We start from the raw sequence: 22165 nt of genomic DNA on the forward strand, positions 1-22165 counted from the left end.
CCTTCATTGTAATTATAATAAACCACACCTTCTTTAATAAGGTAAAATTGCCTTTGCCAAATCCTGGCAGCCTTGAAGTGTGCTAGAAGTAATACCGGTCCTCTATAAACAACCACATAAATCTTTCAATGTAATCAATATGATACCGCATAAATTTAAGCATGACTCCAGAATCTCTCCCTGAAGATTGGTTGGATTACAACATTGTTATAAATGTGGAGACCAAAGTTCAAATCTCGTCAACAAGTGAAAGCAACAGCTGCAGCGTCTGGCTCTAAGAGCTTGTACTTAAGCCACAGAAAGTAAATTACAGTGTAAGGGTGTGGTGGACATATTTTGAAAGACGTGTCGCTGATCTGCTGAGAAAGAAGCAGCCTAAAATCCAAAGGGGTGTGACAGTGAGGTTTACATTAATAACAGACTTCATTCTGCACATATACATCTGTTATACGTAATATATGCATCTGCCCATACCTCCTCATTCAACAGTGTAAAGTATTTAAATACTTTCAATGTATTCCACATATGTATATATTTCACATCCTCAAATCTTTATTGTTGTTATTGTAAATATTCTTCTCTCTTTTGCACTATTTTATTATCTTATTTGCACCATATATGTTGAGTTGTTGGAGGAGCATGGGACATAAGATTTTCATTGCCAACATATACGTTGTATATGCTGTGCATATGACCAATAAAACTTTGAAAGCTTGAAACCTTGAAACAAGTGACTATGGCTGATAAATAACTCAAAATCCCAAATAATATCTTAAATTAACAGCTTGAGGAGTTTATGTCTGCCAGTTTTATTTATCACACAATTTATGACAATACAAATGTTTAAGGATGACACACACATATATATAAGAAGAAGATGGGTTAACCACCAACATTACAAAATGTAAACACACATCACTGCTTCTTTCTAAACCGATGAACTGCAACAGAGAAACTGTTCTCCATTTTACTTTTATATAACCAAAATATTTTTTATTCAATGTTGTATCACGATTTTAAAACAGCAACCTCAATGAAAAATTAAATCAGAACCCTTATGTTATTATCTAATAAAGCAAGCACATTGTGGAAGATTCCGGACACAAAATGTACATGACCATTTAACCTTCACCTTTTTTCCCCACAGCATTATAAGGGCTTCTATATGTTGACGGAAACATTAAAAAGATACATGTATTGTGTGATATGTGAAATGAGAAAGAATGCTGCTTAGCCTCTGTATGTGGAGGTGACTTTAATCACTTATGGGGATCCTAAGCTGTCGTGTCAATCGACAACTTGAACAGACTTGTGTGCTGCCGCGGTGATGTCATTCACAAAGGAGGACTTACTCATCCCTTGCTGCAAGACAAATAGTGAGAGATAAATCAGTGCACCACCTCAGAAACCGCACTGAACATACAGAGTGAGACATCAAATAAACTGTACTGTGTTCATGGCCCTGTGTAATGCACCATGCTAACGTCCTGTTTTACATGTGCAAACAAACTCTTGCCGGTGTTACATCGAACCTGAGCTGCTAGATTCCTGTTCTGTGTCTCTTTAGCGTATTGTTCACATTCACTGGGCATTTTTTAACGCTGCCTAATCCAACCTTTCTCCTTCTGTTTCTCACAAATACCTGAGAAAGGTGTAGACATTTGAGGTGTACTGTAGTTAGCTGATAGGACACACCCTAACCATGACAGGTCTTGGCACTCAGGGTTAATTTCCACTCACCTTTTTCATGAAGCTTTGCAAATCCTTTTCCGACCACAGGTTGTGGAGAAGTAGGGCGGCGGATTTGCCGGATTTGGGGAAATATCTTTATAGAAGGAGAATTAAGAGTTTAACATCAGTTCAGACTTGTGGAAATTGAACATGCATGCAAAATGTAATCCCTGGTGAGTCATATATATTCCCCATATCTTCATGAATTGTATCTATGGCACATTCTCTGTTTGTTCACATGCAACCTACGTGTTTTTGCTAAGATCATTCAGGGATTTTATCAGGGTGCTGTTTATCAGGTGCTTTCCCATCTCAGGGTTGTTCATAAGCAGGCAGTTGGAGGTCTGACAGGCCAAGGACAGCGTGTCATCGGACTCATTTCCTTCCTTGGTGCCTGCGCTGATGATGCCCAGCAGCTCTGGGAGAGCTTTATGAACTTCAGTGACAATAAAAAAACAAAACAAGAGGCTGTTAAAAGCAAGCTAAAAAGCAAAAAGAGTGTTTACGATCATGCATTTCAAGGAAATTACTCAAATATGACAAAGCAAAAAGTGTCTGAACACACGTTAAATTAATCTTCAATCATAATTGAAACCACCAGTTGACATTTTTTTTCAAAGAAGAGAAAGTACCTGGAACCGATTGAAAGCAACTAACTACAAGTTTCGTCTTGCAGATGCGCCTTACCTATGGCAGTGTGCAAGTTTGGGTTCTTGGCCAGGTTTCCTACCAAAGCCACTGTGTTCCTCTGTATGTTGACTTTGTTTGATTTTAAAAGGGGACTAATAACTTGCAGACCTTTCAGTTTCTGCACAATGGTCTGGCTCATTACACCAGAGACCTGTGAATACAGAATATGAACATCAGGTTGAGGGCAAGCATATATCAAATGTTTGCTGACCAACAAGTCTTTTTAAAAGTAGACTCCCTTAACTAAACCAGGACAAACTTAAATCGAATGAATTTTCTTTTATCTTGGTCATTGTGCAACAGCAAAACGTTTTTTTCTTACTAAGCCGTCATTTGAGGTGAGATTCTGCAGCGCGCCGCAACAGGCTTCCTGTGTTTCTTCTCGCTGGCTAGTGCCTAACAAAGACAGGTAGTTCTGCAGAGTGCTGGAGTGGATCAGCAAACCGGCGCCATTAGGTTGTGGTTCCTCAACCACCGGGAAGTCAAAGCGGCGCTGCACAAGAAAGAGGATGAATCATCATCAACAAGTAACGGCTACAGCATTTAATTAAAATAAATATGCAGACTTTCACTGCAGGACTTTTTGAAATAAAGAATACTAGAAATCAAAAGGTAAATCTAAAATGTTCCAAAACAGTTTGCCATGGTGCTAGATGCAAACATGCAACACACTATAGCCAGACATGTTTAAAATTGTTTAAATAAACCTTAACGTGCCCTATAATGTTCATTTTCATTTTCAGGTTCTTTTTATTTTTTATTTTGTGCCTCCACTTTGACATGTTTACATGCTTTAATGTTCAAAAAGGTCTTTATCTTTCTCCTACTGCCTGTGCTGCAGCACCTCTTTTCACCCTCTGTCTGAAACCAGAACCCAAAAAGCTACCTCTGGAGTGAACTTCGGGATTTTAGCCTTTGCAGACCATTCGACAAAACCTGTTTAAAGGACAGGTAAAACCCCAAACAGCATAAAAGAGCCTCTTAAAAAAATTGGAGCACAGAATGTCACACTTCCACATTAAGCCTTTAAAATGAATAGTGTGTAATTGGCATCCTTATAGTACACTTAAAGAACAAGGATTTGTGACAGACTGTCTACACAAACCGACTTGCAGGCACAGGGAGTAGGTGGCAAGTATTTCTGTTATTATAAAGCATCCCTTTGGCCGTGGTCTGGCGCGGCATGTCCATTTTCCCTCGCCTCACCTCGTGTTCTGAGGACTTGCTCTGTGGACTGAAGCAGCCGATGGGCCCGGCATCGCCCTGGCTGGGGGACCTGCAGACCGTCTTGGCTAACGCTGTGATCCTGCTGAACAGAGCCGGAGCCTCGGCCTCCAGCTGGAAGGTCAGGTTGTGCAGGATGCACACACAGTTCTCTGCTGACTGTTACAACGGGTAAAACAACATACAATATAAGGTCACATTTTTAAGACTCAGACACAAAAATAATTGTGCTCATGCTCAACAATGCTCAATATGAGCTAACATATTGCGCAGGCGGTGTCTGTGACTTTGTCCCTTTCCTGTACAATCCATAGCAATTCAAATAGAAAACCCGGAGCACAGAAATAAATTATATAACATTTGTTTGTGACTAAAAATTGCTTAACATATGTTACCCTTTATAGAGCACTGGAAAGTGACAATATCCATTTTTCCCCCTTAAAGTTTGAACATTAACAATCACTAGCCTGCCTATATTTACTGTTAAAATCAGTAGTTTGTATACATGACTGTATGAAGGCCTTCTAAAGTACACAGACTTCCTGACAGTGAGCACATTATGACTCATCTGAGACTTGTTGCAGTGCTCTGCGTACTACAATAATAAAGTGGTTAGCTCAAACCGCAGCTCCTTGCCATACAGACAATGTTGTTTTTATTCATTCCATATGAAGGTGTGACATGTGAATAAAGCACGAAACGTGCAGGGATTCAGAGTGCAGGTTTAAATAGACATAGATTTTTCCCCGTCTTACCTTATCGTCTGGATTTCCTGCATCGACACACTCTTTTACATAACTGACCAGAGAGTCGACCAATCCTCGACATTTCCTCATGGCCTGTCTGTTGCTTTGCTTCGTACTGCTTACGTTTCTGTTTGAAAAAAAAAATATATATATATATATATATATATGATGTGAAAAGATTATTAGGGATAATGATAGGTTAAGATCCACTTTGTTGATCCCTTGGTGGAATTAACAAGCTTCTAAGCATAAAGTAAAAAGTGGGGGAAAAAAACAAATCCTCCTTTAACATAAGTGATTACCAGATTTATGCATCAATAATAACAAAAATCCAATAATAACATGTCAATTATTCTGAAATTGTTCGTTCTGGAGGAGTACTTTGATTTCTTTTATAAGAGCACTATGCAAATATAGTATTAATATTTATTGTTCAGATTGAAACAGATATGGAAACGCCCTGCAGCAAAGGTTTCATTGAATAATCTGAAATTAATCTCAGCCTGCATTAAAAGTAAACAGTAGTTATCTTGTTCAGTCAGGAAAGGGGAAAAAAACAGCAGGCATGTGAAACGTATAAAGCTCCCACTGAATGACACGGGAAGTCGGTCAATGTTTTACAACACAGACGTGTGCTTTCTGATGCATCAGATAAGAACACTGAAGCTGAAACACATGTAACTGTGGTTTGATTGATGACCATTTACATTCACATTTAGTTTTTTAAAGCATCTACGCCAACAGGTATTTACTGATGCAGACATGCTAGTAAAGATCTGTAAAGATAATGAAGGCTCATGTTATGAACTGCAAGAAAACAAGTTATATTAATGGACTACAGCCTCTAAAATTACCCTAAAGACAGGCTATTTAAATACATACCTTTTAGCTAAGTCTAACCTGGGAACTGAGTCATAATTACATTTGAACTAATGATACAATATTACACATCTTTCTCACAAAGGTAATGTAATATTAAACTGTTGTTTGTCGGTCTGGTCAAAGTTGTATTTGTGCTATTAAATAACCTTGGTAAGGATTTACAATGATACAGTATTTATTTGCCTTTTTCCAGATAATATCTCTGACATGGACTTGGACCTCACCCCGCCCATTGTAAAAACATCAGAAGATCATGAGCGTGAATAATAAAAGCAATAAACAACTGCGGTTAATTTACAGTATCTGTCTGTGTTGCAGTGTTTGTGGCAGATTCAAATCCACTTTCAACCGTGATAACTCTTGATAACTTTTACCCAGTTCTCATACACGTCTTATTTAAACACATTAAATCTCTATGGATTTTATGTAAAAAATACCAAATATTATGTTTACTAAAAGTCCTGTTTGCTATCCTGGATCCCCATATCAGGACAGCCGACACACCTTCCTTTGCAGACCAAAACCCACCTGTTTCACTTCTGCAATTCTGCACCACGTTGCTTTGGTTGACATTTTCAACTTAATAAAATATAGTATAGTGATGTAACATTCTTTGGTCCTGAGCTGGGCTACAATAGCAAAAACACTGGCATGATATCAGGTGCTCTGAGTTTTTCTCTCACCTCAGACATGCGGTGGCATTTAAGAAGACCTCAGGGTCTCGGCTGCTGCTTTTTGTCCTGTCGGGACCTTTAGTGTACGGCAGGATCACACGCTCCATTAGCACAGGCAAAGCACTCGTTAGCAGGTCTGGCTTCAGGCTGTCGACAGAAGACAAATTCCATAGGAGGCCTAGACAGAAAAAGAAAAACCTGTTAATCGACTATTTATGAACTGCCTGATGTAAAAATATAAACCATCAGCATGTTGATTTTATAGGTTCAATGTGTGTAAACATTTTAGTAGGGTCTCAAAGGTTTTAACGACAAGTAAAAGCTGTTGAATCTTGTGCCTGAAACTTGTCTTGGTGCTTGAACACAGTCATAGTTTAAGGATATTTTGATGGTGGTAACACGATGGTGATTTAGCTACGGATTCAAAGATCTAAAAATAATGACTGCTTATCGCCAAAGAGATTAAAACTGAGGTCTTTTGTAACTTTAACCATTTAACCCATTTCCATCCAAATAAACATTACTAAAACATTAGCGATGTCATTTTTGTATGACCCTTCAACACACTGCAGAAAGACAGCACTTAAACAAAGCTTTAGCGAATGACAGCAGGATCTAACAGAGGATTATGTTGTTACACACAACACAGGAGTCTGTGTTTGACTTGTTTGCATGGATAGGTGTGTATGTACCTATATGTGGGTCTATAGGTTTCATAGTAAACTTATACCTGTCAGCTGTCTCTGTGTCTCCACAGAGTCGGTTTCTCTGAGCAGAGCCACAGCCTCCATGATGCCTCCCGAGCGATGTATCTCCTCCTTGTTGTTGATGCTTTTAAAGGATAGGTTACGGAGGGCAGCCGAGGCCGTCTCATTGACTTGTGAGCTGGAGCTGCGCAGCAGATCCACCAGAGGATGGGTTCCTTTGAACTTCAACACCTGCGATGCAAAGGGGATTTTGTTGTTGAAACAGTGGTACATCACCACAATCAAATGATAAGCTTACTTCAATATGGAGTATTTCTTTCTATGACAGATCACAATAAGTTAAATGACCCTTCACCCAAAATATATATGGTTTGATGCATGTTAAAGGGGCCCTATTAAGCTCATTTTCAGCTATACTGTATATATGTATTCTGTGCCTCTATGTGACATGTTTCCATGCTTTAATGTTCCAACGGTCTTTATTTTTCTCATACTGCCTGTTCACCCTCTGTCTGAAACCAGAGCCCAGTCTGCTCTGATTGGTTAGCTGGTCAGCATGTGATTGGTCAATCGCTTAGGGATTAGGGACCAGCCCTTATCCAATCACATATAATTTGTTGGAGCACTAACCAACTGCAAGTGTTACATAGTGATGTCACTATGGACAAAAGTAAACATAGGAGTCCAATTCAGGCAGGGGGGAGTATGTAGGACAGAAACCCCCTCTGATGTGAACTCTGTGATATCAGCTTTTGCAGACCATTGACATGCACACAAACCTATAACACACTACAGGAAAGGGAAAACCCCCAAAAGCATAAAATGGCCCCTTCAAATATCCATATGATTTATATAGAAATCAGACCATGTTTTCCGACGAAAGCCATTCAATATATTTTTATCCAATAACTTCCTGTCTGCAATATTTTTATTGTTAGTGCTGAAGCCATTTTTGTGCTGGGTTCAAACTACAGATCCAAGCACGAGGGACTCACAGGAACTCTCACATTTTATCCCACTTAACTCACTGATAACTAATGACACACCAGAGCTGGATTGAGTTACTGCCAAATCTTGACTGGAGTTTTAATTGACATAGAGTGAGTACGCAATGACAGGATTTTCATTTTGGCAAGACAATATATCAAGTCCAGTTTTGTCAATAGGGATTTCCACGACTCTAAAATAAATGTATCTTATTAAAAGAAATGTCAGTCAACATGGCACGAAGAGAACAAGTCACGCACCTCCTCTTTAGCCTTTTCGTCAATGAAAGTATTGTGCTGTATGTAGGAAGCTCCACAGTGCTGATATGTTTCCTCCTCATTGGAGAGATACTCCACAGCCTCCTTCATAGTGATGTCAGCACTATTGCCACTTGACCTAAAAGATATTAAAATACACAGACATGCCAGAATGATGTCTTTACTGAAATATGGGATGTATACATTCTAAAATGTGTCTAATCTAAAACTCACTCACCCTAAATTTCCTTTGGTCTTTGCAACACCGTCAGTAACTGTTTTGGTCACCTCAACTTTGTTGCCCAGGAAGTGGTTGTTTGATTTGGTCAGACCTGTGCCATTTGTGGTGTACACTGGCTGGGGCAGGGAGGTGGCAGTCTTTGGAAAGTGACTGCTGCTTCTCTCTGCCCTGTAGATGCCTCTGCTGGAAAGCAATCTCTGCGGAGGAACAGAGCATTTTGGTACATAGCCATTCCTGGCCAGTTGAGGCTCGCTGAAGCTGGTGTTGGCTTGACCCAACGCAGTGTGGCCGATGCCGGAAATGGTCCTCACATATTGATAGGTAGAGCCGTTATTCATCTTCACATTGGCTCCCTTTATGGTGTTGACTGGATGGCTGATGTATGGTTCTTGGCTGTGCTGCAGTCCGAAAGATGAAATGTGTGTGTTACTGACATTTAATTGTGAAACTACTTTTTGGTATCATGGCAGCCCTGCGGGTTGTTGATATGATCAGCTGGCAGCTTTTATGGGTGAGGCTGGTGAGCATGTGGTTGTGTGAGAAAACAGAATTTCTCTGGATGGATTGGAAACAGGTTTTTGGGGAAGATTATTTCAAAAGAAAACTGTCACTGCTAATAACAAATCAATTCTTATTAGGCTCTAACTCAATATGTAAATGAAGATTATTGCTATCATGGGCGATTTTTGGGTAATTCTACAACAGTGTTGAACAAAAAAGTTTGATTTACAGGTCAGAATTTAAAAAATATTGAGGTCTGTATCAAAAACTCCCTTATACAACCCAATATTCTTAGTTTGACTGGTCACTAAATTATTTTAGTTTTAAATCTAAAATGATTTTGTGTTTCCAATTTTCAACCACATCAAATAATTCAGTCAATGTGCTGGTGTATTTAAACAATTAATCCGCCACTATTTTAATAATCGTTAAAAAGAGGCCTTTTTCAAACTCATTCCAGTTTTTCAAATGTGAGGATTTGCTACTTTTTCTGTCATAGGACAGTAAATTTAATATATTCTGTTTTTGTATAGTTAAACAAGCAATTCTAAGAAGCCATCTGAGTACCAAGAACACTATATTGGGCAATATGAACAATTTTCTGACATGAGACAAAGCAATTGATCTATTAATTAGGAAAACATTTAGCAGAAAGATTCATTAATTTGTAAAATAGAGGTTAGTTACCGCCCTAATTTTAATGTGGTTTTAAATACTTCTGCACTATAAATAAAACATGCTAATTCAAAGTTATTAGATTCCTTCCAAATCAGATCTTAATAAGCTTAACAAAACACCAAGTGTCATTTGACACTAGATTGAAAACCCTTTAACAGGAGGAATACTCTATACAACAACCCTCACTGGTTACAGTCCTGCATCAGACTCACATAATTTCCTCTGTGACAACACTGACGATAATACAACCACACCAGTCATTGTTGCGAATCAATGGTGAGATAAAAATACAGACAAGCTTCATAACTTACAGTTTTAAAAAAGCCATTTGCAAAGAACAGTCCTCCATTAGATATGCTGGAGTTTAACTTCGGAGCCTCTATGAACACGGAATCAATCGTAGGAGCTGAGGAGAAATGTGGAGCGTTATCAGCTGGGGTCATATACCTGAGATCAATGTCATTCATTTATTACCTTTGTTAAAAGAAATGGAAAACATCTGTTGCCTACTCGGCAATTCTTATATTTGGTTGGTGTTTGAAAATAATAGTGTCCATGTTGTATTAAAAGAGGAATTAATGGTCAGAAGCATGAAAACCTGAAAGCACTAATCCTTTAGAGACCAGGAAACAGAAAACATAAAGTGTTAAAGTTTTGTTTCTGTAAGTCAGAGCATTGGGGGGACAAAACTGAAAGATGTAGAGGCCAGGGCCGTAGCCAGGGTTTTAGTAATATTGAATTCCACGTCACGGTTAGAAAAAGGTGACCACAAACCAAACAGGGGTCTTAAATTGTTAGTTATAAACTTCTGTATTTTTCAGCTTACTGTTCAGTTGAGTATGCTCCCTGTGGTTTTGATTGGATTCGTAATTTAAAGGGTTCCACCAGGTTTCATGATATTCAAGTCGGTAGTTATTTGGTTGTGTTGCTGACAAAAAAGACAAACAATCCAAACCATGAATGCAACATTCGCACTGCAGACAACCCCCCCACCCCGAAAAATGTCACTCTTGTCGCATTTCTTTTCCCATTTAAAAAAAAAAAAAAGCGGTTCCATTTTATTTTCTACTTTTTGTTGTTGTTGTAGCAGTTCATTAGAGGAATTTCCCCTGAAACCCCTTTCATCACATCAAATCCAGCGCAACTAAATCAGGTTAAGAACTTTGTCTGTATTTTCCTTTTATACATAAAACAGAAATACCTCTTATATGAATAATTACATGTCCATCCCCAAATATGTTTTTAATGAAAGAATAATTCTCTCCTTGTGAACTGAGTTGTGTGTCCGGCCCTGCTGTGAGGGCTGCCCTTACATGTCGGAGATGAAGAAGTGAAAGCACTCTTGCTACTGCCAGACAGCCGGGTCTTGCTCCTGCGGATGGTCTCCACCTGCTCCCGGACGCGCTGCTGGCCGGACCGGCACTGGTTGCTGGACGGCAGAGCCAGCGACGTGTCGACCACATTCCCGATGGAAATAACCGATTTCAGGGGATCTAGAGTCGTCATTTTTGAAACTGTCCGATTAGCCTCAACAACATCCAGAAGGGGCTCATACGGCATGTAAGTCCGCCGCAGAGTGACTGGGCTGCCAGTGGTAATGAGTGCACCTTGCCTTGCCCTGCCCTGAAACACCAGACCGCGCCCATGCACAGCAACAATACACTGCAATCTCTCCTGCCTGTCTTGACAAATACCACGCCATTATGTGCTTGGATATGTGCAGCTGATTATAATTTTCCCCACTGGCTAACAGTTATTGGAAGTAATGAACGGAATTAGGTACATTTAAGTAACTAGGTACATTTACTCAAGTACTGTACTTAAGTATAATTTTGAGATACTTGTACTTTACTTGAGTATTTTTATTTTATGCTACTTTATACTTATACTCCACTACAATACAGAGGTTAATCATGTAGCCTACTTGTATCCACTACATGTATTTAATACCTTGAATTACTTTGCAGATTTGGATTAATGATGTGAAATATAATCAACTCTTCTATCAGACCTGGACACACACCTGGAGTCAATTTACAAGCTACAGTCCAGTATACACAGTCATTAAAACTATAGCTGCACCTTTACCAGCTTTGATAGCACTTTAATACATCAATAATTATAATTATTCTGAAATGGACCAATCTGCATAATGAGTACTTTTACTTTTGGTACTTTAGGTATATTTTGAAGCTAATACTTTTCTACTTTTACTTGAGAAACATTTTGAATGCAGGACTTTTACTTGTAACAGATTATTCCTACACTCTGGTACTTCTACTTCTACTAAAGTACAAGATCTGAGTACTTTTTCTACCTCTGAACAGAACTAATCACTCAAGTACAATTTAAGGTGTTTTTACTTAACTTGATTTCCCCCTATGTTATGCTGTGGGTTGAATACTTTTAAAGTGTTATTCAACTTTATAACATGTTAAAAGTTTAAAAAATGGGTTACTACAGCCATAACAACCACAAAATACAAGAAGTGGATATGTAGATTTTAACCAAGGTATGAACTCTTAGTTCAGACCTGTGCATGTTATTCCACCTCACTAATGCAAGAGTTGGATGTGATGCCATCACTTGATAACACTGCAAGACAAAACAAACTGTTAAAGGGGTATTCAGCTTTATTTGTTTTGCAGTAATGATAAATCAGGATAATACAATATTAGTAGGACTCCTATAACTTCATTTAAGGTCATGCATGAAAGACAGACAGAAGAGGCAAGGAGGGAATTTAACTTTGGCAACAGTTGACTTCAACGCAATCTAATCTGTGTGTTTAATACAAGTTGAACAGGGAAGCAGAGAAAGGCGGTGCGTCGTTTTCACACATAAGATAACTGAGGACAATACAGTCAAGTAATCCACAGCATGTTAAAGAGCTACAGACTGGAGGCCTCGGAGTGCTTCTGAGACTACTGTCGATCACAGAGGTGGCTTCGCTCCAAAATGGTGGAAGGATTTCCCTATGATCTTGATCGCGATTTGTTAATTGAGATGGATGCATTAGTTCAATGCATAATAAAAACAGCAGTTTACTTAGCCGGAAATCCACATTGTATAGAGCTCCTGCAGATGATGTCATATATGCTGGTCACGTGACGAGATACGACAGGGGCAGCCATTTTGGCAGTCATCGCGGCAGTAAATTGACAGGCACTGGCAGACTGTCAAGGATGGTGGATAACTGCTGTGCACCAGGTTGCACAAATAGGCGTGGGAAAAAGAAAGGTGTATCGTATTATCGCATTCCTAAAGACGCGGAGAGGAGGGAGAAGTGGATTGGAGCGATTAAAAGAGCCAGGAGCCTTCAGAAAAAGACTGAAAGATGGGACCCCCCGGCCGTTGGCTTTCGCTTATGCAGTGATCACTTCATATCAGGTGGGTGAAGGAATACAGTACAATGCTACAAAAAGTTTCTGGTCAGTTTAATTAAATTTAATTAGTTTAATTTAAGAAGTAGCACCCAGTTATTATAGCTAACGGACACTGTGATGTCCCTTTTTAACTCAACAAGTGTGGCTCTGGCGCAGCCTAGCCAGTTAGCAAGTTAGCTTGTAGCAAGCTAGTGGTAAACAAATAAAGGTAAAAAACGCCAGCCACTTTGGTTGAGTACGATCAAAAATACAAACTAGCAAGTTACAGATGCACTGCAGTAGCTATCCAAGCTAAAAAACATGCTAACGTGACACTTCCGTAGCTAGCCAAGCTAATAAACAAACAATGCTAACGTGACACTGCCTATCAAACTGGAATAATTTAATACTTACCCTTGCAGTGATGATGCCGAAGTTTTTGGATGTAAGACTCCACAGTTGAATGTTGTTTACGAAGCCGGACTGACACCATTTGTAAGCCTCCAAGCTTTTGTACGCTCTGAGGGAGTCTCCTGAGTACACTGATGGAAAGCTTACAAGATAGCTGTGGATGTCTGCGTAGCGCAAGTCGGGTACATCGTCTTCAGAGCAGGAGGTTATGCTCTTGAAAAGCACACCGGGTGAATTATATGGGTCGCTTATATTTAATCTCTCTAATTTTGTACTATAAAGCCGAATTTCACTTGAATTAAAATGAGAAGTATACTCGCTCGGTAAGAAAACACTGGCACCGGTGGTCATGTTGACTGCCAAAATGGTGGCTCCCAACCAAAAGTCACGTGACCGCAGGAGCTCTATAGGCTACTCACTGTCACAAGAAAGGCCAGGGTTCCACAAGAGCTGTTTGGCAAACGTGTCTTACTCAAGTATTCGCTCATTTGAATCCTGTTGTCCTAAAATACAGGCCGGCATTGTTAACACCTTTTTTTCGGTTGCAAAAACCTTTTGTCAAAAGTCAATGATAGATCTTTGTACGTAAACAATACGACTTAGCTGAAAGCTAATTTGCATCAGGTATTGTATAGCCAAATGGGCAGCATGTGTGCATTGTATTCTGCAGTGCATGCTCCGACATATTGCTGTATCTATTTTATTCCAGGTAATAGCACTAAAAACGACGGTTTGAGTTTTAACTTGGTGTCAGTTAACCATTTGTGATTTGCTGTGGGAAAAAAAAATGAAACATGTTAAATGTACCACACCCATGAGTGCCTTTTCTTTGCCAGCTGACATTTTTTTAGCCAATTTGTCATTCAACATGCTCCAAGATCAGTATGGTGTGAATGCTCTCATCTGTTAGCGTTAACTTATACTGCCTTCTAGTGGTGAGTGTGAAGACCCCATCATGCACTGCCATTCCAATTCATCCAGAGCCACAGCAGTCAAGAAGCATGGATTTAAAGTTTTTATTATTGCTTTCATTATCATGCCCATCACAATTTTCAATTGGAATGAACATCATGTTTTATTTTACATGTTATGACCTCTATGAGATTAAAAACTACCAAGTGTTTTTCCAACACTGAGTGTAAGAATACTGTTAAAATGATCAATATGGTCATAGGCTTTAGCTGAGTCTTTACCCGCTTTTACAGTGGCATGGATTATTAAGTCATTTTTCTTTTCACATAGTAACGGAAGTAAATCATCTCGTCAGTCAGCTAAGTGCACTGCACACTAAATATATTAAGCATTCATAGTTTTCTACAGTACATGATGTTTAAAAAAACATTTTTAATTCATGTGATCCAATTAGGTCAAGGTTTAGAGTGTGTACACACACACACACACACACACACACACACACACACACACACACACACACACACAATTATCACTGCGATACTTTGGGAAAGAGGAGTGTAGATGGTCTCTAACATTAAAATACGTGAGACATGCAGATCTTACAATACTAAACAGAAAAGTCTTCGCTGGTGGATGAGATTTCATATTGGATAGTGCTTATGGAAGCTCTCAACAATCTGTTCAAAATAAAATGTACTGACCTAAACGTAAACCTTCAACATAAGGAGTGTCCATGTCTTTGTGCGGTGGAGAGCAGAGGGTTTCTCTCTGTAAGTACATCAGCAAACAGTCTGGACCCAATATGATTGTGTCCACATCACAAAAGGGAAGCATGAAAACAAAAACACAAACATCTGATCCCGCTGAAACTACTGGTTCGTGGAATGCAAGTTGGACAAGCGGCTTAAGAAACAAAAATGGTCACACTTATGAGCGTTAAGAACAGAAGTGTCATGTTATGTAACAGGAAGTGTTTGTTTAGCTAAAGAAGGAAATCTAGGGGTGAAGACGATTATATAAAAAGTATAAAAGCATGTGTCCTGCACTACTTTCAGAAAAGTCCTTCAAAAACTCTAGCATTCTGCAGAACAAATCTAAATCTTAAGAGCATAAAACACATTCATCTTAAAGCTCACTTCAAAGGCTCTTCTCAGAGAGCCCACTTCGACCGCAGTCAGCTCCTCTTCTATTCCTCTGGGGTCAAGGCGCTGGGCTCATGACCCTCTGGGGGCCTCTGCTGGGCGTTGTGGGGCTGAGCCAGAGGAAAGCCCCTGAGCTTCTCCTGCAGACTTCCTACAGCCAGCCTCATCTGGTCTTCAGCCCCCTGCAGAGCCTTCAGCTCCATGGTGTAGAAGATGTACAGCAGAAAGGTGGTCAGCAGGATGGCGAAGCACAGAGCGGCCAGCAGGTAGAAGGAGGTACGAGGGAAAGGTTGCTCCGTTCCCAGGGCCAACCAGGGCACCGCAGCGATGGCCAGCTCCAGGAACAGCAGAGCCAACCCCATCACTCCTGTGCGTGTTGCTGTGTAGCGCATCCTCTCAGCGCAATGCAGGCCCACTTTGACCTCAGTGCGCGCCTCTGTCACAATGTCCACCAGCACAGCCAACTTCCCTGAAGACAGGACGGAAAGGAAAGGCAAGGAGGGAATTACACTTTTGCAACACAATCTAATCTGTGAGTTTAATACCAGTTGAACAGTGAAGCAGAGAAAGGCTGTGGCTCATTTTCACACATTATGTTACTGAGCACAGTCTACTGTAGCTTCAAGTAATTCACAGCATGTAAAAGAGCTACAGACTGGATGCCTCAGAGTGCGCCTGAGACCACTATGTGTCACAGAAGTGGCTTTGCTCCAAAATAGTTGAACAGTTTTCCCTATAATCTTGATAGCGGATCATCTGACTAATCCCCATCTATTAATCCTAACCTTGGTTCATGTTTCTCTGTCTGTACAACAGCAGTCATTTGGACTCAGGGTGGGGCGCCCTATTATGTAAAGGTTAGCTGTTGCCTGCTCTCTTAGGCTTTCTTTATCAGCTGTGTTAGGAGATGACCTCCTTACTTCTGAATATGCATACAGTTAGGGTAAACCTGAGGAAACCTAATCTGACCTAGGCATTCTGGAGACTACTTCTCTGCAAAAAACGTAATTGGTTATGTCTTTCTGATTAAAGGTTTGTTTACCAGTTTTCTGTGGGTGAAAAGAGAACTTCAGAAGTGGTTGGGCAAATGCGTTTGTCAATTCTACAGCCGTAACTACCAATAAATCTTCAGTGTCTGACATCAGTTTTAAGTTCTCCTTAAAGTCTCTGCTTAGAGTCTACACATCTTCTGTAGCATCTGAACACCTGTGTTGAGACTGCAATATTTCAGTGAGATATTTCAGTCTGGATCAAAGTAAATGACTGAAATGTTCATCTCTAGACACCTTGCTATAAACAAACCTGCAGCAGAGTCCTGAATCTTTGTTTGCCTGTCACTTCCTGTCTCAGTCTGAGTGTGTGTCTCCAGCCTCAGTCCAGTAGTCAGAGCTTCATGGTCAGAGTATGGGAATGGATGGTTTGGGACAGAGCCTTTGGTGGTGGACATGAAATCACAATAAATGTCTGTTTTGGAAGAACCCTGGGAATAAAAAAGAGAAAATGGGCTTCAGGAATCATATTACAAATGAATCCTTTGACTCTTGCTGAAGACATGAGGTGATAAACATACAGAAAGCTTTCACCCACCTTGAACAGGATGTAGTCGATTCGAATTCCGTTTTCAAAGGGACGAAGCTCCTTTTTATTGATAAAAGGATTGTCGGCTATTAGAGTCATACCATCCTCACATCCCTGCAACAGAAAATCATTTTAAACATTTATAAAAAAAACTAAGTATATACACGTAAAAACACAAAAACAAAAGGTTTATTTCTTCTTCTTCCTGTTTTTACAGTCTTCTTAACAATCGTTGGCGGCCACAATGACTCTGCTAGAAACAGCTTTATCATTTTGCAGAACTACTCTGACCAAGTGTACTTTTTGAAGTTGTGTGTGCAAGTGCCGTGGGTGGTTATAGTCTACTCTTAGTGTCACATTGCTTTACATCCACATAAAAAGTTGAAAGACTGTCGTTAAATTCATGGGGTGTTTATAAAAACATGCCTAAATGCTAGCCATCTGTGCTGTTGTAAAGCTGTCTGCCACCATCATTGTGACCCATATTTCATCATTAGTCATATAAAATGTAACAAAACTGTATAAAGTATGGCCAAAACTACAAGAATGAATCCACGTAATAACTGGGTTTTCTTTTAATTACTGTGTATCAGCAGACACCACCTACATCAAAATTTGCCGTCTCTAAATAAGCGTCTTGGAGTCCAGTGTAAGACCTGAGGAGCCTGTTGCCGAGGTCCTGAGGGTGCATGTTGAGGTCCCCACCCAAAATCACCAGATCTGCTCCAGCGGAGGTGTGCCTAATAGGTACAGAAAAATACATTAAATCCAATGCCAGAAATCATGTTAAAACTGTATCAATAAGTAAGCACCTCTTAGGAATACTAAAGTTTAAATGAACACTTCTATCAGGCACTGAAGTGTTTCTTCACACTGACTTCAAAAAACAACAGGGGAAAAGTTCTGAGAAAAATATGCAAATTTACACAAGAGTAAACAAATACTGGATCAGTGTCTTTACGCAGATTTAACAAACAAAGCCTCTGTACCGGATGAACTGCTGCAGCTCCCAGGCCTGAACCACTCTGTGAGGTAGATAGGAGTCCTTGTCTCTGCAGTACTCTGCATGAAGCTGCAATCAATACACAGGGACAACAGTGCACTGATCAATAACTGTAAGTATTATCAAGGTAGGGTTGAGAACTGATGTTAGGAAACCTTACATGAGTCACATAGACATTTGCAGTCAGGCTGCCAATGTTTAAGACAGCCATCCCGACAGCTTTACCTCCAAACCAGTCTCCATGGTGAGCCTAAACATAAAGGTAAATACAAAAATAAGTTAGTAGAGACAAAGAAAAGTTTGCGAAGATTGTCAATTGGCTTAATATATGTTTTAAAGGTAGTTGATCCCCTTCAAGGTATGTATGAGACTTATTCCTCACTCTTTTGCCGACTTGCTAGCTCAGTACCTGCCCAAGTTAAACATAAAATTTGAGGAATTTTGAAGCCCAATCCCCTCAGATGAAAGGACCAACACATCAGAGATTGAGGCCAGGATAAAGGTTAATTACTCTTACATACATACACACAGCCAGCAAAACTGTGATCCACTGCAGTAGAAACGCATGCAGACAGCGGCTCGTCAACTGAATACAGTATATTCAATTGCACATTGCTTGTTTTGATTTAAGGACTTGTGTTTCTGTTGTTTATAGGAATAAAATGATGAGATTATTTTGTTTACTGGTGTTTTTTTTATTATTGCCTTCCATGAAGTCATATTTGGAATGTAGAGTACAGACACTTTCTTTGTCTCAGGCTCTCCAGACTTACCATGTAAGGATAACCATTCAGTGAGTAGCGAAAAAGAAACGTGTCATGGATTCTGTGTACGGAGAAAATAGCCAGTCCACTGCCGATGACACCGCTGAAGAAACAGAGCAAACATGATGAGAAGTTATATTTTCCACTACAGGTACAGTATGAGGGGATTGTTAAAGAAAGTCTAATCATTGGTTTAAATATAGATCTACATTCTTCTTCAGTATGTGTTATCTGTAGTACTGTAGATGTGAAAACGTATCTACCAGAGTTGATTTTTCAGTTGCAGAGGGGATTAGAAAGGCCTTGGATTAATCTCATTTCTATGCTTTGGTATGGAGTTCTAAAAGAATTAAGCTGCAAAAGTTAATCCTTTAGGTTGTGCCTAGGCTTCGATAAATGTTGGGTCTTTGGATCAATGCTATGCAAGTTCATTTTTCTGACAGAGGGGCACTTCAGAGGCCTTTTAAAAATATGACAACTGAATTTACGCATTACTTTTTTATCATAGATTAAAAGAGAGTCAAAAGATTCAGAAAAGAAGCACATCGACCTTGGGATGATAGTAAAAATGTACCTCTTGAAGTAATGCGAGTAAGGATGACTACAGGCGAGTTTCTTTTTCAAGGACAGATAGTCCTTCTCACTCCACACCTGGAAGAAAATCAATTTGTCACTTAAAAAGCACATTTGAGCCATCTCTGCATTATTTATATTCCTCATAGGATTTTACAAGAAGATCAAGGTTGTTTTATTGCTAAAAATCACCAAATGTAACTGAGGGCATGAGCCAAAACAGGTCAGATGGCTTTGCAATTTTACAACTCTGTCAGATGGCCTCCACTAACCTCCTGCAGTAAGACGATATCGTGCTCTTCCTTGCACAACATATGCCCAATCATTGCATAGCGCTGACGACAGTGTTTGCTAAGGTAGCGGATCCCCCTGAAAAAAACCAGACTTTTTGTTTTTGCTTCACACATCAAGACAAACAATCAAATGCATTAAGAATCACTACAAACCACAGCCACTGACCAGCAGTTCAGGGAGAGGACCCGGACTTTGACTGAGTCTGTGTTAGCCATGCTGTCAGATCAGCAGGGGAGGGGGGTCAGTAGATGTGATGATGGAGGGTCAGATCAGGGGAGATGACCTGGGCAGCTCCTGATGTGACATGTAAACATTACTGTTGTTAGAAGATTTGAGGTCAGCTTTTGTTATGTGGTGTAGTGGCTCTCAACTTGGTTGCAGGGACATCCAAAGGGGTCACAACATGATTTGTTGATAACACAATCTGCATTATTCTTGGGGTTGCGACTTGAAAAGCTTGAGAACCACCATTAGGTGGCATGTCTGGGAGCACAAAGACTTCTAATAAATACACATAACTACAGTAATACAATGGGAGTAATAAAGTGAGATAGAACAATATTATAATTGAAAAACTGGAACTTAAACACAAAAATGCACACATGTTGATTCAATTAATAAAAAAAACTAAGAACTGAAAAAGCACAGGCACAAGTCTAAGAAAGAAGTTGTGGTAAAATACTTTAAAATAACCATTAACAACTGCATAGTAAGCACAAGAAGTGCTAACTATGCATGTTGCAGTGTGACTAGTTCAAGATCTTGCCCTCCAATGGCTTTAATTATTCAGCAGATTTTACACATTTTGAACTGAAAAACTAAGCATAATCTGATTTGCTAAAATTATTTGTCAAAAGACTGTGAAAACTAAGATATTTTACCAATACTAACATAATGACGTGGCATCCATAAAAGCATAGTCAGTTGGATCTGAAATAGGCAATTATGTTTTTTCCCAATAATGTATATATTGAGCTGACCCTGACAGGCCTCACTCTGTCATGCAGCGGGGAAATGTTGATCTTTTCAAAAAGAGACAAAGTAAAGAGGCCGTTGCATTCACTCCTCTCTCCTGGGAGTGCAACAATACACCAGCCATAAACAGTGCTGACATGGCTCTGCTCAGTCTGGAGTAATAAGGGGGAAGCAGCAATGCAGCGAGGCATCAAGGGGCTTTGGTGTCAGAGGTAAAATGAGTTTTTCAACGTTTTCCAATACATAGAGAGCAAACAGAATAAATACACAATTTCCCAGGAATTCCTGAGGCTAAATATTAACCTTAATAAATATTAACCTTAAGAAGCATCTGCTGAAGGATGTGTATCCACAGAGGTGTGTGCAGATGGTCGATGTCGTAGTCAGGTAACAATGAGTGGCTCCGAAACTGGACTTTAACCTCTACAAGGGTCCACATTAATGACAGTATTTTTCGAATAACTGGTAAAATGTCAATTTAGTAGCATGCATTTTACCTGGATCTTTATATACGTTAAACCAGGTCGAGTTAAAAAACCTTAGACGTGTCACATTTGTATTAAAGAAGCAAGGAAGTCTTTAAGACACAGTTACAGTCTTGTGAAGACTTTATTCTAATTGGGTCAGGTAGAGTATAGGGATTTCGCAGTGGAGGTGGATAAAGTTTTGGCTAAAGCAAATGCTAAACTTGTTAGCAAACTCTTTGTTAGTGGATACTTTGATGAAACCCTTATACAGTCACCCTCATTATCAGGTCAAATCAACTGTTATAGACCCCCGTTAATCACTTACGTTTACAGGTAACGTTGACGTAGCGTTAAGCAGAATGGAAACGTCAACAACTCTAGCTAGCCATTGACGTACTTTATTACAGGTACTGTCAAAAGCTCCGGTTTCTGATGACTTGTTACCAAAATGTTTTATTTATTGATAAGCTAATACAACTCACCTTACGAAACAGTCGGCGTCAGCTGAAGTTAAGGGGACCGTTGGTCGGTTCGTGCCGAAATGTGCGTTTTGGATGTCGACCCAAAACACTTCCTGTTTGCGTGCTGCTTGTAAAAGTATTTGTGAAATCTTACAAAAATAATATCACCATAGTTGGTTGTTCAGCATATCCTATACCAAACACTAACTTCGTGGTGTTTGGCCAATTGCATTGCTACGTACTCTCCTACCACTGTTATTTCAGCTGGTATAATGATCATATGCGGTTATTTCCGGTTGAGACCTTCCTTCAAAATAAAACAAGAACTTGGTCAGTGTCCGTATTTCACCGACTGAACAACTATTAGCACAAGCCTGTGAGCGAATAGTAACTCTAATTAATATATTTGAATTTAAACGAATGTTATTTTTTTCCCTAAACATTTTTATTTTGAGCGATTCACCAAACATCCGGTTTTATTTTAAGGTAACTTGACAATCGTTTCTGGTTGGAGTTTGCGTTATTTCCGTGAAGTAAAAGTCCTTTATTCAAAGCCCGAAAAGTTCAAAAGTATTATCAGCAAAATTAACTTAAAGTTCTAAAAATAAAAGCGTTCATTAGGCAGTAAAATGGTGCATGTTTATGATAAAATAGTTTATAAAAAGTAGCTAATTTCCCTCTGAAATGTAGTGAAGTAAAAAGAAGGCGAATAAAAAGGGTAAAACCCAAGAAAATAGCAAATGTCCTACCTCATAGTATACACCAAATGTTGTATGACCTTATTAATATTAAAATGATAGTATATATTATTCGTTTGAAAGCTTTTGTTTTGGCAATAAATGTGACAGAATCTGATGACCCAATTGAAAACTGTGACATAAATGCTAAACTACACCTTT

General features: G+C 39.5%; 2 protein-coding genes across 3 annotated transcripts; both read right to left on the minus strand.

The window, feature by feature from the left end:
* Positions 1-790: 790 nt before the first annotated feature.
* Positions 791-10918, minus strand: pkp1b (plakophilin 1b). Of its 2 annotated transcripts, XM_063910675.1 has the most exons (14): positions 10632-10918; positions 10145-10246; positions 9630-9724; positions 8137-8537; positions 7902-8037; positions 6678-6885; positions 5957-6125; positions 4401-4518; positions 3628-3804; positions 2744-2914; positions 2419-2572; positions 1981-2167; positions 1741-1825; positions 791-1362 (listed from the first exon to the last, which is right to left on the minus strand). In XM_063910675.1, exons 1-14 carry the CDS (start codon positions 10876-10878, stop codon positions 1288-1290), a joined length of 2325 nt encoding a protein of 774 aa, XP_063766745.1. In that variant the 5' UTR covers positions 10879-10918; the 3' UTR covers positions 791-1287. The 2 variants fall into 2 exon arrangements, with proteins under 2 accessions (XP_063766745.1, XP_063766747.1); XM_063910677.1 differs by lacking the exon at positions 10145-10246 and having other exon boundaries at positions 10632-10916.
* A 3178-nt stretch (positions 10919-14096) lies between these two features.
* On the minus strand, positions 14097-21549 carry smpd2b (sphingomyelin phosphodiesterase 2b). Its single transcript, XM_063911814.1, has 11 exons — positions 21288-21549; positions 19529-19657; positions 19342-19438; positions 19071-19147; positions 18506-18599; positions 17893-17982; positions 17719-17801; positions 17337-17469; positions 16739-16843; positions 16454-16631; positions 14097-15620 (listed from the first exon to the last, which is right to left on the minus strand). The coding sequence occupies exons 2-11, from the start codon at positions 19576-19578 to the stop codon at positions 15196-15198; spliced, it is 1332 nt and encodes a 443-aa protein (XP_063767884.1). The 5' UTR covers positions 19579-19657; positions 21288-21549; the 3' UTR covers positions 14097-15195.
* Positions 21550-22165: the final 616 nt, after the last annotated feature.

The sequence above is a fragment of the Eleginops maclovinus genome, chromosome 20 (assembly GCF_036324505.1).
Source record: "Eleginops maclovinus isolate JMC-PN-2008 ecotype Puerto Natales chromosome 20, JC_Emac_rtc_rv5, whole genome shotgun sequence".
NCBI classification, from domain to species: domain Eukaryota; kingdom Metazoa; phylum Chordata; class Actinopteri; order Perciformes; family Eleginopidae; genus Eleginops; species Eleginops maclovinus.

Coding starts and splice junctions, on each gene's coding strand:
- pkp1b (XM_063910675.1), bottom strand. CDS start 10,878: ATGCCGTATGAGCCCCTTCTGGATGTTGTTGAGGCTAATCGGACAGTT. Junction 8,038..8,136: donor AAGACCAAAGGAAATTTAGG/GTGAGTGAGTTT, acceptor AATATCTTTTAG/GTCAAGTGGCAATAGTGCTG. Junction 2,915..3,627: donor GCAAGTCCTCAGAACACGAG/GTGAGGCGAGGG, acceptor TTTCTTGTGCAG/CGCCGCTTTGACTTCCCGGT.
- smpd2b (XM_063911814.1), bottom strand. CDS start 19,578: ATGGCTAACACAGACTCAGTCAAAGTCCGGGTCCTCTCCCTGAACTGC. Junction 19,439..19,528: donor GTCCTCTCCCTGAACTGCTG/GTCAGTGGCTGT, acceptor GGTTTTTTTCAG/GGGGATCCGCTACCTTAGCA. Junction 16,632..16,738: donor TCGACTACATCCTGTTCAAG/GTGGGTGAAAGC, acceptor TTTTATTCCCAG/GGTTCTTCCAAAACAGACAT.